Source organism: Canis lupus, chromosome 22, assembly GCF_011100685.1.
Source record: "Canis lupus familiaris isolate Mischka breed German Shepherd chromosome 22, alternate assembly UU_Cfam_GSD_1.0, whole genome shotgun sequence".
In the NCBI taxonomy this organism is placed as follows: domain Eukaryota; kingdom Metazoa; phylum Chordata; class Mammalia; order Carnivora; family Canidae; genus Canis; species Canis lupus.
The window spans coordinates 51,002,078-51,022,072 of NC_049243.1; the positions used below are offsets into that span (position 1 = coordinate 51,002,078).

The 19,995-nt window shown below is 39.0% G+C and overlaps 1 protein-coding gene across 1 annotated transcript in view; it reads right to left on the minus strand.

Moving 5' to 3' along the window:
• Nucleotides 1-19,995, minus strand: part of NALCN (sodium leak channel, non-selective) — a 321,940-nt gene that overhangs the window by 17,430 nt on the left and 284,515 nt on the right. Inside the window, 7 exon segments of the mRNA XM_038569986.1 lie at nt 2,084-2,203; nt 2,966-3,040; nt 3,250-3,356; nt 3,867-3,960; nt 9,475-9,573; nt 9,659-9,779; nt 16,590-16,696. Of these exon segments, the coding sequence (XP_038425914.1) occupies nt 2,084-2,203; nt 2,966-3,040; nt 3,250-3,356; nt 3,867-3,960; nt 9,475-9,573; nt 9,659-9,779; nt 16,590-16,696 (723 nt within the window).

Genomic DNA, 19,995 nt, shown 5'->3' on the forward strand with positions numbered 1-19,995 from the left:
AGGTCCCATCCAGATTTTGTTCCATGTCCCCCTCTGTCCTTCTACTCCAGAACTGTTTCCTTCCTGCAGCGTTCCATCACAGGGACAGCTGCCGACATGTCCCTCCTCCTACAGACTAAACCAAGCCATCACTTCCACAGGGACCCTTTCCAGGACCTCTCTGATGAGCCACCTTCCACTATTTCATGTCATTGTAGGAATGTGTGTCTCTCTGCCTCATTCTGGCTGTAACCCTCATTGTTGTGGGAGCACTCCATGAATGCCTGCCTGCAGCAGTCTCAAATTCTCCTCAACCTCTTGGATCAAGATTAAATATTCTGGCTTACACTTTAAAATAAGACAAAACACCAACTTTCCAGGCTGTGATGTCCATGAGAGTGGTGAATGCCTTTGTTTGGTTCATTGTATTCTTCTCAATTCCCAGCATGATGACTTACACATCTTTAGTGCTCAAAACCATTTGTTGTGGAAGAAAATGGATGAGGGTGACTGAGAGCCCACCTAGGCTTGGCACAGCCCCTGATGCTGAAGGTGACAGTTATTTTAGGAAGGACATTCAACGCCTACCTGCCTGAGCATGGCAATTTCATACTGAAGCCCTCTGTGATGTGTAAATGGGTTCTCTGTGTGATGGATCTTTTCCGGCATGACTCTAACATTGGAGAGGATCGAAGGATGGATAGAAGAGTGCAGGGAGATCTGATAATATTACTTTTGTCTGTGATCAAAGAAGATTAACCAAAAAAGGGAAGGTACTTATAATAACATACCATGGGTTTGTGTACTCTTTACAGTTAGAAGAACTTCATATGATCTCTATGATGCCCATATGGAATGGACAGATTATGAAGTTATATCCCCCAGTTCAGAGCAGGGAACAAAGGATCACCAAAGATAAATAACTCAATCAAGACTGGAAAATGGTGGAGCCCAGAGTAGGGGCCTCTAGAATTGTGTTGTCCAGTATGGCAGCCACCAGCCACCTGTGATTACTGAACACTTGGAATGTGGTGAGTCTAAATTAAGATGTGCTGTAAATGTAAAATACACAAAGATTTAGTACCAATAAAAATATAAATTCCTTAATAATTTTTATATTGGTGACATGCTAAAATGATAATATTGTGGCTATGGTAGGATAAAATACATTACTAAGTTAATATCATCTGTTCCTTTTTTAGTTTTTTTTTTTTTTGTATTTTTTTTATTGGAGTTCAATTTGCCAACATATAGCATAACACCCAGTGCTCATCCTGTCAAGCGCCCCCTTCAGTGCCCGTCACCCAGTCACCCCATCCCCCTGCCCACCGCCCTTTCCACTACCCCTTGTTGCCTTGTTGGTTTCCCAGAGTTAGGTGTCTGTCATGTTCTTTCACCCTCACTGATATTTTCCCACTCATTTTCTCTCCTTTCCCCTTTACTCCCTTACACTATTTATATTCCCCAAATGAATGAGACCATATAATGTTTGTCCTTCTCCAATTTCCTTTTTTAGTTTTTTAATTCAGCTCCTAGAAAATTTGAAATTACACCCGTGGCCACATTTTGTTCTAACTGGACAACAGAGTTCATTTTAAGCAAACTGGTGAAAACTCAGACACTGGGAATGACAGGCTTTAGAGAAATGACAGCTGGACATCTAGTAGGAAATAAGGCAGCAAAAGTGCCTGAGAATCCCACTGTGAAATACTACTGACTATAACGGAGTGACATGAATGCTACACTTCAGTTCAGAAAATTGGGTTTGAGTCTTCAGCTACCTGCTTGTATGTGAAGTTAGGCAGGTTTTAGCCTCTGTTTCCATTGTTCTTTCTCTTATTTTTATCCTTTGGAAAAATGAGAATTAAACTAGAGATCTTTAAGGTTCTGATTCACATACTCTAGGACACCAAGGGGCCAGATCTTGTCTGTGTGAAGACTGTGGGGGTACAGAAGCACAGCTGAGGGCCTGTCATGGTCAAGGCTGGATGTAGGGAAGTTAATCTGACACCTGAGGGTAGGCTGCATGCACTGAAATGAGTCTGGAAACAGGGTTACCTGAACCCAAGTTCTCAATTAAAATACACTCTAATTACATGCATACCAGGAGGGCAAAGTGAAGTACCACCCAGACCACACCAAGTGACGTCACCAGCAGGTCGTATCGGTTTCTTCTGCTTTGCCAGAAGCCGGCGGGCGACATGGCTATGATCTTCATTGTAACCTGGGGGAAGATATTGAAGGCAGTAAATAGAGGCTTAGTGTTTAGCATATATTTAAATGTGCAAACTCGAGGCATATTTTTTAAAGGATGTAGAACCCAAACGGAAGATTTTATTACCAAGGGATAGATACATAGATAGATACAGATCTAGAGATCTAGATCTAGATTGATCTATTTAAATTCTAAAGCTGGGGAGGTTACAAATCTATATTCTCCATGCTCTTTTCTCTTTGTTTTATGACTAGTTCTGTTGGCAGGATGTTTTTCTTCCTCAAGGAAAAGACCATAGATTTTGGGAAACATCAACCAGTACAGGGTGAAATAAAAATCTGCTTGTATCTCAAAGAAGATTACGCTGGAAAATGATATTATACAGACCGTATATTAAAATAATCTTGTCTGGGCTAACTCCCTCGGCCACTACATTGCAATTTGAGTTCCTGAATTACAGTGGTTTGTGTAGTTCAGTCAAAATATTTGAACTCACAAAACCAGACAGGCCAACATTCAGATACAATAATCAACAGCAGTTAGCAATTTCCGCAGTTAGAAAAAGCTGAAATAGCAAGTGAAATCTTTGTTCAAGTAAAGCACAACGGCCTACAAAGGGAACTGTCCTATGAGCATGCCAACCCTCGCCCCTAAAAAAGGTTTCAAAAACAACAGAACACAGAGCTGAAGGTGGGTGCCATCAACGGAGGACCCTGCTCTACTGTACGATGCCCACCACAGCCCCCAGAGCCAGCTGGCTCGTTACCATACCTCTAGAACAAAGATGAAGGTGAAAACAACTGACATGGTTGCCAAAGGGACAGTCACTGGGTCCTCCACGTCCCACTGGAAGAGAAACAGCACACTGGTCTTTGTCCGCACCCATCAGACACATCAGGACCTTCCCCTCTTTCTCTCATTAGAACATGACTATGAATTTTAATTTTTTACACTAAGGGACGTAGACTGTAAATGGATACGGCCCCTTGCGATGTTCTTGGAGGCCCCAATGAACAAACAAGTCCTTCCCACAGTTTTGGTGTGAAAGAATGTACCTTGACGGACAGCAGCACCGACTGGGCCAAAACAAGCAATGCGATTGTCCTCTTAAAGAACGGATGCTGGGTGATGTCATACATCTTAGCTCTAAAACCATCATTATCTGCAAAAGAGAGGTGGAGGCAAGGGCATTTTGGACATAGGTCACATTTACTTTCTTGTCTTTCATTTCCTTTAATGCTCATTTTAAAACTCATTACTTTTTTTTCCTCCTATAGTTCCATCTATTGTGTGGTGTTTTGCAGGAATGGCTGGTTCTGAATATTTAAAACAACGGGGCATGACGCCGTCCGTATTGGAAGGAGAACCGTATCATTCAATTTCTGTCATTTTAATACATTCCGCTCATAGGTTTAAAAGGCCAGCACAAATATATTTTATTTAAAAATTCATTTTTTCATTAGGGCTTATCCTGAGAGCACTGAAGCACAGCCTTTGGGTGGTTGATTTTAATAGCCTATGGAGAGATCTGTAGTTTGGAGCCTGTTTCTATATTAACTTATGCACAACCGCCTAGTGGTCTCCCGATTATTATTTTAATTGAAATCTTAGACTCCTGGGGAATCACGAACACTGGTGCCCAACATGAATAAAATCAGAGCATCTTTGATACCCGGGCGAGGTGGGAGATGAAGAGGCTGGGCTATCTTCAATCGGCTCTTCAGATCTTCCCATCTTCTCTGATCTACAGTCAGCAGAGCTGTCCCCTTCATAAACAAAGGAAAGCAGAAAAAGGCCTTATGTCGTCTACTCCACACCAAGGACATTGCAAATGGGGTGGTAATACCAACAGGGCTAATTTGGGGATGTAAAATAAAGATATTCTTCGAATACCATCATGGTTCGACAGACATGGTCAGACTTCTCAAATTTGGTTTTGAGAGGAGGCCCAAAAAGGGTGGCCTTCAACTGGCATCTTTGAACATGTATAATATTCGGGTTTGGAAAAAATCTAAAGAAGCTTCTCTACACAATCAAATTTTCAAAAGGGGATACCCACTCTAATAGTGGTTAGTTTGCTTTTATTTCATAGTGGGAAACACTGCAACAAAATTATAGGTTGTCAACCTGCTGCTTCTGGTTAAGGGGATTGTGTCTTTTTAAAAAAAATATTCTGATATATAATCATAAAACTATTTTCAAGTGGTATGAAATCACAGAATTTGAATCTTTAAGAATTAATGCTGTGACAAATGGCTAAATGAGATCAGATATTCTTTATTATATATATTTACAGTACTTCATTAAAATGCATATAAATATATTACATGACATTTAATTACACTGTATTATAAAGGCAGACCAGGAAAAAAAAAAACACACTCACTCTTCCCTCCCATTCTTCCTTTCTTTCCACAGAGCTAATTACTGTTCTTGAAGAAGCGTGTCTTTCTCACTATGTTTTCAGACTTTTGCTGTTGGTGTATGTATCAATACATAAGAACATGTTTGTTTTGAATTAAAAGAATGTATATAAATGGTATCCAATCTGTGCTTATTTATGCAGTTTGTTTTTATCTTCTTTGAGTACTATGTTTTGCATATAACTAAAAAGTAAGCCTAATTGGTTTAACTGCTCATAGAATATCCCACTGCACAAATGTATCAGAAGTTATTTGTTTTAGGTTTATGTACTATAAAAATGCTGCAATAAGCAAACATGTACTGTCTCATCTTGAAAGCCAATCTCTAGGAGAGGAATTGCTGGAGTTAGGAATTTATACATCTTTATGTTGGCCAGATATTGTGAAGTTGCTGTCCAAAGAGGAATAACTAAGAAAATTCACTGCTAGCAATCTTCAAGTGTTTCCATGTCCTAATATTCTTGCCAATACTTGACATTATCAGACATTTTAATTTGGCCATGATGGGTGGGAAATATATCTAATTTAGTTTTAATATCAATGAGGTGAAACATTTTTTATGTGTGTGAATGAGGAGGCAACTCCTGTATCTTCCTATGTGAATTGCCTGTTCATATTCTTTGCTCATTTTTGTATTTGGATATTTACCTTTAGATGTTTTGTAGAAATTTTTGAAATATTCTGGGTATTAATCTGTCAGTTATGTGAGTTGTAAATATTTTCTTTTAGCTTGCTTTTTAAAAAAATTTGCTTATCATTACTCTTGTCTTTCAGAAGCTTTTCATTTTAATGTAATCTAACCTGTAAATTTCTTTATGGATTCTACTTTGTGGCTAAAGTCAAGAAATCCACAACTACTCCAAGATGAAACATAAATCCTACATGGTTGAACAGTGGTTTTATCATAGCTAGGTCTTTCATTCTTCTGGAATTCATTTCTGAGTATGCTGTAAGGTAGAGATCTCTGTTTAGTTTCTCATATCCAGACACTCAATGACCCCAGTGCTACTTATTTATGGTCTCATCTCTTCCACTAATTTGTTGCACTACTTCTTTTTTATATATACCTGGTCCCTCATGAGGTTTTTGGTTCTGTTCTGTAAGTCTGACTTTCTGTCCCTGTATCATTACCCACCCTTTTGACTCACTATAGCTTGTTTATTTTCCTTCTCCACATTTTTGGTCATGCTCAACCTTGAAAAAGGTTTATTAATTTAATTTTTTAAAGCATCTGTTTTTGTCATTCTTAAATCTTTTGTAGTATCTTTGCTTTCTATATCATTAATTTTTGTCCTTAACTTTGTTATGTTCTTCCACTTTACTTTGTTGTTCTTATTATAATTTATTGATTTGGATATTTGACTTATTACTAAATGATTAATCTTTATACACTTAAAGTTGTAAATTTCTCTTTACTGAGTTATCTTTATCTTGTGACCTTTCATATATGATTTTTATAAATGATTTATCTAAATGTCTTGTGATTTTCTACTCTGATTTCTTCTGTAACTCAAATTATTTAGAATGTCGTCTTAACATCTTCAACTTATGAGGGATTTTTGTTATTTTTTATTATTAAGAGAACATGTTCTGTGCAGTATCGATTTTTTCTGCATTATCGATTTTATCAATTTTTTGTAACTATTATTTTATGACCTTGAGGGTACATTTTATACTTGAAAATTGTTGGGGTCAGGGTTCTTTTTATGTCAAGTAGGTCAAATGTTTTTACTGCATCAAATTTCATATTTTCTTTTTTTTTCTACGTGTTTCTTGGAGAAATATGTTAATATATTTCACTATGATTTTGGACTTGCTAGCTTTTAAGAATAATTTGGTTAATTTTTGCTTCATATATCTTATGGTTCTGGAGTTTGCTACTTTGCTACTTTGGTTAGTTTCTTTTGCAATTATTTAATTACTCTGTTTATTCCTAATAATGGTATTTGTCTTGAATTAATTTTTCTGATATTAATATTGTGAAATCATTTTTCTTACTAACTGCAAAAATCTACTTTGGGTTCTCTGGGTGCTATATACATTCATATTATGACTTTATTATACAAAACCAATTATTTTAGAATGCTGAACTCTGAAATGATCTAAAAGAATACTAAGCATAGTGGTATCATGTGATCATTAATATTTGAAAACCTCTGAAAGTTTATTATTGTGAAACTAAGTTTATTAATCAAACTGTTACCTCATAATTGAGATTTAAAAATATATATATTAGTAGTACATACTTTGAACTTTTTAGACAGGGTTCCATCTTCTAGGGAAAACATAATTTTGCATAATTCTGAATTGTGAAAAAGTTGCCTATTGCCTATATATTTGGAAATCTACTTACATACCTTTGGGTATGACCATTAGAATGTGAGCTCCATGAGGACAGAAATCTGTATGTGTTTAGTGTTTCATTTGTGTATTTAACTCCTTGTGTTCCCAGGGTCAAGAGCAGTGTCTGGCACCAGTAAGTGCTCAAAGAAATCTGCTGAATGACTGAATGATAAAAGAAATAAATGCTGTTATACAGCAGCTCATGTGCTACCATCTGAAAAACTTATGGAAAAAAACCCCAAAACCTCTTCTAAATGGATCTCAAATTTGGATCTCTAAACAATCAAGCTTTTAATGTTTGATAACATGATTTCTTCTACTTTTCCTCTTTCTCTAAGCATCCACTTGAGCTTATGTCCACGTTCCCTTACTCAGGCCAAGATGGTTCTTTCTTCCCTCAGACCATAAATACAAGCAGTACTGTGAGTAGACCTTCTGCCACGCTGTTTACTTCACCCATTCCTCTAAGAGCTGTGATTGATTATATATTTACCTCTAGTTGTTGAACATTTTATGTTGTTCATTTAAGTCACTGATTTGATCCTCCTGAAATTGGGTGTTTGCTCAGAGGGCCAAGCATGGTGTTGTATTTTTAATTATTTATTTTTTAAGATTTTATTTATTCATTTGAGACAGAGAGATAGAGTGAGAAAGAGAGAGCGTGAGCGCAGGGGGAGAGGGGGAGGGAAAGGGAGAAGCAGACTCCCTGCTGAGCCAGGAGCCCTATGTGGAGCTCAATCTCAGGACACTGAGATCCTGATCTGAGCCAAAAGCAGATGCTCAACCAACCAAGCCACCCAGGCACCCCCTAGCATGGTGTTCTGAGTGAGCAGAGCCCAAGCTCTCTGTTAACTGACTGATTAGCTTCTGCCCTTGCTCAGGAACTTCCAGTGTCTGCTCCATGGTGAGGCTCAAAGGCATCTATAGAGACCCATCTTCCTCCTTCTGCTTGGTATTAAATTGAACACACTATAGAGCTTAGAGACACTCATTTATGAATGTATTCTATAGTAAAATAGGGGGCTGGGCAATATGATCTCACTATCCTTCTTTTTTACTCTCAAATACTATTTCTGTGGGTTGGAGTAGTGTTGGGGCCCAAAGGGGGGATTTTTAAATCACACCCTTTGAAAGCCCAGATGAAGTGACATCCTCATTGGGTACAGATCAAAGGTGGCAACTGATTGAGTAGCTGGAACCACACATTGGGAAGCCTAGTGGGGTGGGGGACAGGAATGATACAGTCACATGCACAGCCACCCTAGCCAGCAGGCTCTGACGTGCATGTGTGTGATTTGGTCCCAGCCCTGAACACAGAAGCAGCACATCTAGCTTTAATTCAATGCAGAACAACGGTGGACATTTTTATACTCTTGAACTGAAAGACTCTCAGACTGCAGAGGAGGCACCACTTCTGAATTCTGGCCCTGGTTTGTTATACTTTAAAAGCCCCAGACAGGGGGCTGTGCCTGGGTGGCTCAGTCTGTTCAGCATCTGCCTCAGGTCATGACCTTAGGCTCCTGGGATCGAGTCCAGCATTGGGCTCCATGCTCAGTGGGAAGCCTGCCTCTTCCTCTGCCTCTCCCCACTGCTTCTGCTCTCTTGCTCATGTGCGCTCTCTCTCTCTCTCTCAAATAAACAAACAAATACATAAATAAAACCTCTTTTAAAAAAAAGCCCCGGACAAGTTATGTCACATCTGTAAGCTGTTTTTTCTTTCACTGTGCATTTCAGAATCATGAGATGTGAAAGTAGCATATATGAAACTTAGTGCACCCAAGTGCTCAAAAGCTGTATGCATCTCCATTATTAGGATTCCAGAACACTGACCCTTACATAACAGAAGGCATATCAGCCATGTCCAGAAGAATGACATAGAATATTCTCCCCCAAACTCACTTTTTGACAGGAAACTAGGCTTGGCTGGAACATAGTTCGTACTATGTGAGTTCTTGTACTGATCATTAGAGCTGTCATGATCTTAGCATGCTGCCTGAGTTCATAAAATATGTAAAGTTTTTACATGAAGTTAGAAAACCTTCTTTTTATTCAGTGAATTAGGATAGAAAATTTTCTACTGCACCTCCAACCTCATCAAAATTCTGAGTTCAAAAAAAAAAAAATTCTGAGTTCACCTCTGGAGTTACAAAGAAGCATCCAATTTACATTGTGTGCAAGTAATGTTACCTACAATCAGCACATCCCTTAGTTCAGCCATTGTATTTTCATAACTTGCTGCACCTCCTCTCTGTTTGAACAATAGGAGATGTGCTTTTCAGTTGTCAGAGAATTAATGACACCATTACCAAGAGGGGAAATTTAGCAAGAGAACTGTGCTCTTAAATAATGTGCTGGGAAGGCAGTGATAAGATCGCTTATAAAATAGTTATAGAGATTATTTACACCAGTCACATTATGGTTTAATGTGACTTCATGCCGTGGGAGAGAAAGAGAGCTCAAAGCAAGTGGCTGGAACAGAATAAACTCTGTGGTATTCAAACCAAGAAAGCTTACCTTGTTTTCATTGAAATTAGCAATAACTACTCCAACAAAAAGGGTCAGTCCAATCATGCAACCCAGGAATACAAAAACATGAATATAGATCCCATGCATCTGTATAAATGAAAAATATGGTTATTCATCAAAGCAAAGGAAAGCAGCTGTTGAAGCATTCAGAGGATTCCATGTGCTTGCTTACCGGCCCCACACGATGAATGATAACATCCCTCACTTCCACCCAGCCTTTCAGGGACAGCACTTCAAATAATGCCAGCATAGCATTTCCCACATTGTCAAAATTAAAATTCCTAGGATTTGCCCTGCAAGTCAGAAAGAGGAATGCTCTGTGAAATTCGGAGCAGAAACACCCTAGGGCAAATATCTGTAGATCTGTAACTCTTTCCCCTCTTGGGTGGGAGGTATGTTTACCACTTGGATGGTGGGCTAGATGGCATTTGTTTGCTCAATCATAAAAATGCATGAATATGTTATAATTTTTTAAAATGTAATTAATTATTAGGTAATAATGGGGTATTCTTAGCAGAAGACAATAAAAGGCAACACAACTTCTAACTCTGGATGTCTTGGCTCGTCCTGACTATACTGAGGGTTGGAAACCACTTCCTAGTTATAAACTGCATGGGAACTTCTCACAAAAGGGTGCTGGAGTTTGGGTGTGAATTTTTCTTTTTTTGAGATTTATTTAGTTATTTTAGGGAAGGGGGAGGAGCAGAGGGAGAGAGAGACTCTCCAGCAGACTCCCCGCTGAGCATGGAGCCTGACATGGGGCTTGAACACACAACCCTGAGATCACAACCTGAACTGAAACCAAGAATCCAAGGCTCAACTGACTGAGCCTCCCAGGCGCCCCTGGGTGTGACTTTTGTAATAATTTTATAATCGAAAACTCTTCTAAAGGTGTAAATTACAATTCCTGATGTTAATATAGAAAGCGTAAAGAGTAGAATCTGGCCGCTTTCCTTAATTCTGTGACATCATGGGATTATCACATTATAAAGTAGTGATGCATTTAGAGGTCACTGAGTGGCAAGAAATGTTTGCTTATAGCCTAGATGTTTCCAGAACATTCTCTCAAGTGGGATTTTTTTCTTTCATTACCTCTGGGTGTTCTCAATAGAGACTTCTTGTAGAACCCAACATTGCAATATGCTGTCTACACCCACAGTTGATTCATGGTTTCTAAAACACTTTGGCTTCACTGTTAATTTTTTTGGAGGGGGATGTCTCATTTCTTGTTTTTCTGACGTATTTTTACCTTTTTCTTCCCACAAACAAAAGTGATCTTCTCTACCATATTATATTCCCTTAGTCATTATGGGTCTTAGCTAAAATTTTTGTTGTAAGTAGAAAGATTTCTGAGTTTTTCTCTTTTTCCTCTCACTAGACTATTGAAAATAATTAAAAGATCTAGACAACTATGCACTGGAAAGTCATGACTATCACTGTATTTCTGGAATTTGATGGAGAACTGGCCCTGGGACTACTATAAAGAGTAGGCCTACAGAAGCATAGCCACATTATATTTTGATCATTTTTTCCTGCTAGCTCATTTATCAAAATTTAACCTTCACAAAAGGCGACACTCTGGGGAAATCTGGGTTAGTGTTTTTCTACCACCTTATATATATATTTTTAAAATCATAGAAATAATCATTCAATGCACCTTTATAAGTTTTCTTTTTTAAATACTAAATAAATGAGGACCTAATAAGAAACCATATAACTAAACCAACTTCCTCCTAAAGGTTTCAGGCTGATTGGTAGAAACGTTTTCCATAGAGTGCAAAAGCCCCACTCAGAAATTCCTATTTTGGGATTCTGATTTATATTTTTTAAGTATGAAAGTACGAGAATATTCTTTTGGATATTTCCCACATCCTTTCCTTTGGGGGTTTCCATTAAATTTAATATATTTTACAGCAGACAGAAGCTGCAAGAATTCTGCAGATGCCACAGTTTTCTCAAATAAGGGTTTTTTTTTAAGCCAAGCGAGCAAGCTCTCAGATCTGATGTTGAACTTTCTTACCCATCCCTTTCTTTATGTAAAAGTGCTTTTTTAGCTGAATTTGCAGCAACCCGAAGTACTTTCATATTCCACATCCTTTAGAAGTTAGAATATGTTAAAAATACACTTTTAGGTTAAACCAAGAAAAATAAAATTGAGGATTACAGAGACTTAAATAGTTGGAGGAGCACATCACATTAAAAAAATAGGCATCAGTTTTAATCATCTATAATGTTTGTTTATGCCTTGTTAATGTTACTAAAATTGTAAAGTTTTAAGCTTAGGCATAACCATAGATGACTTCAGTAAATCCCAACACAGTCCATTGTTGTCAGCTTTCTTGTTGCCCTTCCTTGATCTGGAAGTCTGTTTAAATATAATCTTTTCTGGTTAATTTAAAAAATATTATAATCTTGTCCATCCAATTCAGAATACTAAGACATGGGTTCTAACCTCACAATTTCATTAATCTTCTATCTTCCAGTAAAAGTGGTCCAAGGTCCCAAGGTCATGATAAGGAGGGTTGCTCCTCCTCTGGGAAGAGCTGGAGCTCCAGAAAGGGAGGAGCTCAGGCTGTGCCCTTGGATGGAGGCACTCCCCACATGGTCCTCCAAGACCCTGGGTCATGTTTCTGTTAGACTTAAAAAAGTAAGGAAGAGGCGCCTGGGTAGTGCCCTGTTGGTTAAGCATCTGTCTCTTAATTTTGGCTCAGGTCATGATCTCAGGGTCCTGAGATCAAGCCCCCCACATTGGGCTCCTCGCTCAGCAGGGAGTCGCTTGTCTCTCTCTCCCTCTTTCTTCCCCCTGCTCTTGTGCTCTCTCTCTCTCTTAAATGAAGGGGTAAATCTAAAAAACAAAACCAAAACCAAGAAACAGAAGAAAGATAGATTTATGTTCTTTTCCTTAAAGAGCATACTCAAATTGAGCTATAGACTACAAAGATCTCATCTCCTTCTGCCAGAATTTATTATAGTATAACTTAAAATTACCTAGGGGTAAACTCCAGGAAAGCTTCTGGTGAGGTTAGGGGCTTATTTATGTAGCATCAAAGCCTTTATCATATTATATTACATTATCTGTAATATTAATGTCTGTTCTCCAATATACTTCAAGCTCCTAGGGTTTGGGGGTCATAGCTTGTCCCCAGTGACAGCATAATGTCTGAAGATCAGTAAGCACTCAATAAATATATTTGTTGAAACTGAGTGCCTTTTTTATTTTTTTTTTAATTTTTTATTTATCTACGATAGTCACACAGAGATAGAGAGGCAGAGACACAGGCAGAGGGAGAAGCAGGCTCCATGCAGGGAGCCCGACGTGGGACTAGATCTCGGGACTCCAGGATCGCGCCCTGGGCCAAAGGCAGGCGCCAAACCGCTGCGCCACCCAGGGATCCCCCGAGTGCCTTTTTTAAAAAAAAAATATTTCAAAAAAAAATATTTCTCGGGATCCCTGGGTGGCGCAGCGGTTTGGCGCCTGCCTTTGGCCCAGGGCGCGATCCTGGAGTCCCGGTATCGAGTCCCACGTCGGGCTCCCTGCATGGAGCCTGCTTCTCCCTCTGCCTGTGTCTCTGCCTCTCTCTCTCTGTGTGTGTGTGACTATCATAAAAAAAAAAAAATTAAAAAAATATTTCTCTCATCGTTCTATGTCCTAGGCCTCTGCTTAAACAAAACACACAATATTTACAATACATATATTTTATACTTTTTACCAAGGTAATTTTTATCTCATCAAGTCTGAGTGATTCAGAAGAAAATGAATGTATTTATCCGAACAGAAATATAGAAGCCTGTCTCCTGAATTAGGTGGTGCATATTTATGTCTTTCCTAATTATAATTATCAAAGTATTCTCCAATGCCAGTTCCCTAGCTATAAGTTATTTTCTTAATCATAAATTTGCCAATATAAAATTATAACATTTTGGCTGCTGTTGATGAGCTTACTAAAGAAGGAAAATGTGAAAATTATCATGGTTATAGTCGACATTCATTTGACAGAAGATTTTTATTTTCCCAAAACTAACCCAAGTCACAATATTCTGAACAAATGGACAAGCCCTATTGTAATGGTGTTCAAGTGACGCCCCTCTATCAGCTTATGCTTTTAAAGTGCCGTCAAACTTGAAACCCTTAATAATAACTTACATGAAACACTGCGTTTCAGTTCATTTCAATTTTTAAAATCACAGGTAGCTGGTTTTATGGAACAGGCTGAATGCCAGGGATATGGTTGGAAACAGGTTTACTTTTCTCCCAACACTGCCTTCCAGTGGGTCCTAGCTCCTTTCCTGACATCTTGGAGATCCCAAAGCCTCTTGGTCACTTTCAGTTCTATTAGATGAGTTTCATTCTAAAAAGCCCACTCTGTTCTACATCAGACCTTTGTTCTCATAACCTGTACAAGAACCCCATCCTTAGCCACTCAGCCCGATCCGAGACGAGGAGGGAAGAGTGCTGGCCACTCTGTTCCCTCCTCCCCTTCAGGCCACCATCTGATTCTTACAAGGTGGGGATGTGATGCAACTGGACTTAGAAATGGAGTTCAAGTCCAGGTATCTTACATTGGTGAAAGCTGGCCACTGCTGCTCTGATCACAAAAGCTATTCTTTTCATGGAGTACATTGTCTGCCATGTTCTTAGCTTCTGTAAACTTGATAATTTAACATCTGTCCTACAAGCATACATACGGTGGACACACTTTGTTCTGGACAACTTGATAAAGTGCCGGAATCACCCTGCTTTGGCCTCCTACCTTCCTATCACCCTCCCACCTCCTTGGGAAGTGTTTTTAGGGCTTGCTTTTCAAACACAGACCCAGAGTCCACAGCCCCAACTACCTCTTTTTTTTTTTTTTTTTAAGATTTTTAAAAGATTTATTCATGAAAGAGAGAGAGAGGCAGAGACACAGGCAGAGAGAGAAACAGGCTCCCTGCAGGGAGCCTGATGTGGGACTCAATCCCGGGACTCCAGGATCAAGCCTTGGGCAGAAGTCAGGGGCTAAACTGCTGAGCCACCCAGGGATCCCCCCCCAACTACCTCTTTTATCAGGTTTCCACACTCTAGCCCATCATCCACCTGCCCTAATCACCAGTTACCAGACCACTGGGGATAGCTCCTGTGTCCCAGAGCCCACTGAAGTTACTCAACGAGCCAATACTAAACCTGGTTGCCTGGACTCATCAATCCCAACTCAGGGAAACCACAATAAAGGCTCTTGCCCACAGTAACTGGTGATTGACTCTGGTGCTTCCCTCTGTGGCCTCCCCATTCTCTTGGGAACGATGAGTAACAAACTAGCTCTTCAATGGTAATTGTCTCAATCTGTTGGCTTTACTATACCTGAAATTTTCTATTAATACACTATATTTTGAAACATCCCTCAGCATGAGGGTGCCTCATTGTGTCATTCCTGCTAAGGATAGTCTTTGGCTGATTCCTCAGTTCTCATTCCTGGAAACAACCCCATAGCCCCTCCAGTAGGAGCACCCTCTCCCCAGCCATAGCCCTTTGCAGCAGAGTTCCATCAAGATGGCTCAGAACAGGTGGCCCTAGGCAGTGATGACTTGGAGCTTCCACGAACACCCAATAACTCTGCCCTGCCAGATGGTGAAGAGCCGTTTGCCTACATGAGCATCTCTTCTTGCCTTGCCAGACTCTGACAGTCCCTGTGGGGGACCTCACTTGGCTGGGAAGACAAGCACCCCTGATCTCCTCCCATAGTGAAGGGAGAGATGCCACAGCACTGCCTACTGAATTCATTTACTTCTATGACCCTGTCTTTGAGAGTAGTGTTTCTTTTACAAGAGCGGGGTGATGGGGGTGGATAACCTTTTAGTCAATGCTGCTGGGACTGGGATGTTGCTCTCTTCTGAATATAATCAAATTCATCTCCTAGTGACCTTAGCTTTGAGGCTTTTTTTTTTTTTTCATTTTAGCTTTGAGGCTTTTTGCCAAAATTCCAAAACAGTAGGAAAAAAAATCTCATTTGATGTCTTGATATGAATAAATTATTTAAGGTGTAATAATGCATTTTCACCTCACAAAAATAAACTTTATATGCTTTAATATTTTATTTTAATGTAAATTAGATTGCTTTTCTAGTTTAGCACTAAAGATTTCTCCATGTGTTATGTACTTCCTTCTCCAGGTCAAGTCACACATCCAAATTCATCTTTTTTTCTCATAGTTCTTTGGTATTAAAAAATTAAAACCCAGTAAAAATTGTACTGAATTGTTTATAAAAGTGAATTTCACTTTAGAGAAATGCCAAAGCTAGTAACAATGAGTCCTAAGGGTACAACTGGGTGAAATGCAATTTCTTTGAAAGAGTTTTGACATTTAATAGAGCACACCAATTGTGACAAGAGCAGAGTCATTGCCATAGTTCACTTGTTATTCTAAGAGGTAAAATGAAATAAAAAGAAAACAGATGACTATTTAAAAGGATGAACGAAGTTAATAGGACACTCCGTTCATCAATGAAGCCTACTGAGAGATTTCATTCATGGTCATTAATAAAATGGATGAGAAAGAAGGTACTAGACACTTCTAGCTTTGAGGTAAATGCTTTGAAAACTCATTTTCAAGAAAAATGAATTTTAAAGGGGAAGTTAGATATTATCATTTGTGTTACTGATTATTCCTTTCCAGCGTTTCAATAATGGAAATCCTTCAATGTAAATGAGTTTTAAAATTGAAACAGCTTTATGATTTGGGCTCCTCTACAACTGTTTTGAGGATATCAGATTCTCCCTTAAATATAGAAACTCAGGACGAGTTTAGTTTTAATTTGATAGAAAATCTTTGTCTTTTAAGCCTCACTAATTTTTAATGCCATGTGAATCGAGATACATACTTCAAAGTATTAGAAAAATACTGGGGTGATAATCCATTAGTTTCATGAAGCAACACGGGACTCAGTGTACCACTTGCTTGCTCATTTACTGTATTTTTGCATCCTGTGGTAATTCAGTGCTTTGCCTTGTATTACTTAAAATAATCTTGGCACCTCTAGCAAAATTACTTTTCATGCCATATTATATTGATTTAAAACCTTATACTGACAAATATAGCGTTCTTCAGGATCTTTTTCTGATATGCTTACCAAACACGGGGCACCCAAAATCCAGGCTTTTTCTCTCCAGGTCTTAATTTTAAATTTAAGTTCTTGGACACACTTACATTAATTCTGAATATGCCGTTACAATCTTCCTAAAATAGGGAAAAAAATACAAGGAGGGGGAAGCCTGGTCAGACTGTGAACTCCTAAAAGATAAAAGATAAACACTTTTAGCCTAGGATAGCAAAGATTTTTATGTGACAACAGCGATGTGGATAGCTACCCAGCAAACAGGGACAAGAAGTGCAGAGATGAGCAGTGAAAGTTCACACTGGGAACATTTGCAAGTAGGCAGAGGATCCAAAGAACCATTCCTCCCAAGAAGACAAACAAATGGCCGATGAGCACATAAAAGATGCTCAGCATCATTAGTCAGCCAAGAAATGCAAAGCAAACCCATGATGGGATACCACATTCCATCCACTAAGAAGGCAATATACAAAAAGTTAAATAATGAGCTTTGGCAAGGATGTGCATAAATTGGAATCCCCTCTCTACCCTTACCCCCCCCTGACATCCCCATTCCTCTCATGCTGCTGGTGGGATGGTGTAGTCACTTTGGAAAATAGTATGACAGGTCTTCAAATGATTAAACAAAGCATTTCCAGAGGACCCAGCAGTTCCACCCCTAAGGTTTTTACTCAAGAGAAATGAACACAGATTTCTACATGGAAACCTGTTCATGAGTGTTTATGTCATTATCATTGTAAATAGCATTAATCATAATGGTCAAAAGATGGAAACAATTCAAGTGCCCATCAATGGACAAATACCTAAATAAAATGTGGTGCAGCCATGCAATGGGATATTATTCAGCTCTGACACTTGCTACAACATGGGTGAACCTTGAAATCACTGTGCTAAATGAAAGAAGCCAGCCAGTAATGACCACATGTTATATGATTCCATTCATATAAAAGTTCAATAGGGTCTACAGAAAGTAGAATCGTGGTTGTTTGGGGGTGGGGGTGCAAGGGGGATAAGGGTATAGAGGGGACAAGTTTAAAAGACAGTGTTTCTTTTTGAGGTGATAAAAATATTCTAAGACTGACTATTATACAACTCTGAATACACTAAAAACTACTGAATTGCATACTTCCAGTGGGTGAATTGTGTAGTAGGTGAATTCTATCTCCAATAACATTGTTTTAAAAATATTTTAAAACAGGAGTAAGAAGTTTTTCACTCATTTTTTGTCTTTATTCTCCTTTTTGTCTTATCTTTTTTTTTTTTTTTTTTTTTGTATCTTTGGCTGTCCGTGATTGTTGTATTTTGAACCTAAACACCTTTCCTGGGTATAATATGTACATACTTGGATATTTCAACAGAACTTCAAATTTTAGCCTGGTTAAAATCACCTTCAACCTTTAACCTTGTTTCCTCCCACCTTTTCCATTGCTGTCCATGAACCAGTACTTTGTCAACTCCGGCATAAAGATCTCAGAGTTGTCTATGGCTTTCCCCTATCCTGCTTGGGTCTCCTCTCCATTCTTATTTTCACAGGTTTTGTTAATGCCAACATCATTTCTGTTTGGATTACCAATAAAATCCATTAAAACAAAAGCCTTCTTACACAAATAATAACCCTTTAATGTAAAAGGCATAGACAAACTTACCCAAGGACAACACAGTTGTCTTACCAAAGACAAACACAGTTAACATTTTGGTGAATATCCTTCCAGTCTTTTTTCTACACATATATGGAATGGTACAGTTTTTACTCTTCCAAAGGCCACTTTTGCGGTTAAAATATATTGCAGTTATCGTTTCATAGTAACTTTACACGTTCATCTACGACATTATTCCTATTGATTGTGTTGTGGTGGATCAAATAGAGGCCCCATGATATACTTGGCCTTATGGCCTCTCCCAGCTTGTCTTTCTGAGCCCAGCAGGAGCCCACCTTTGATTGGGTGAGGCATCCTGGCATCCCGGTTAAAAGCATGGACGATAAGGCCAGGCTGCCTAGACATGAATCATAGCTTCCCACTTATTTTGGGGTAACCTTGGATAAGTTATTTAACCTTTGTACCTCTATCTTTAGCATGGTCTGGGTATGAGTAGATAGTATAAAATCACAATGTGCTTAGGTCATTATTAATATACTGAGTTCTGTAAGATTCCTTCTGGGCTTCATCTTGAAATGTTGTTCTCATCTTCCTGGCCTCTATTCAGTATGAATGCAAAATAACTCCTCTTTCCTTACTAGAGCTTGTGGATTAATGCACCAGCTCTTTATCACCTCCCTTGTTAGCTGATCAGTACACATGACCTTTATACCATGTTCCTTGTTCTGTCTTCTAAGGTTTATGGAAGTTCCCCAAACCTCAGGCAATACAGGTGCTGCCCAACCTAGTATGTCCCTTCTGCTCTGCCACTTCCTAAAATCCTCACTATTAACATAACTGATAATGTGTTTGACTGGACAAAGGTGTTATCTGTATTTTATAACCATCAGGGAACAAATAATTTTTATAATCAATAGCCCTAAAAATGTAGAAATTTTCATGCCAATGAAAAATCAATATTCAAGAGCCATATTTTCTGGAAATAGAAATATGTATTATAGTTAAGCTCTATTAGACCTTTTGGGTACATGCGTTTTAATGGACTTAAGGTGTTATTTTATTTGGATGAAAGAGGAAATGTTTTTGCTGTTTGTACATAAGCAGTGCTTGGCTCACTTCATTAATCTACATGAAACATGAGGAAGAATCCTAAGAGAAAGGGCACTGGATAGTGTAGCAGTGGTGGCTAATTGTGACCACACTTTCCCCGTTTTTCTGCAGGATACATCACTGAGCTACCTATTGCATTCTCCCATCTGGCCTTTGGAAGCCAAGCTCTTTCCGGTGAAATTGGCTGAAGTGAGGGTGCTCCTTCTAGGCTCAGCCCGTAACCCTCAAAACACAGGTGGTTCTGTGCTCTTATCTGCCAGCTAAATGGAGAAGACTTTGAAGACATCAAAGGGTTAGACAAGGGAGGAAGACAAAAGGAATTTTGAGTCTCCTAGAGGTCATTTGGAGGAGAACTGTTCACCTTGTCCAAGATGCAATGTGCTCATTTCATTATGTTCAGCTACCAAAACACTGGGCTTGTCCAAGAGCTGGCCTCCTCTTACTAACATTGCCTGAAGAAAGATAAGGTAAAGGACAGTGGCAGAAGTAGTCAAGCTTAGGTCTTTGTTAGCTCTCTTAGTGGGGAAGATTCGAGACTTGCCCATGGAGAGAACTGCTGAAGTGGAGAAGCAATGAACAGTGCTATGACAGTCAAACTTTGTTTCTTGTCCTTTCTGGGTGGTGGTGGTGGTGGTGGTTGCTGATAGGAGTCTTCTGTGACAACAGAGGCAGGATTAAGTTAGGGGAGGCCCAAAGGGAGAGTGTCTGAGGCT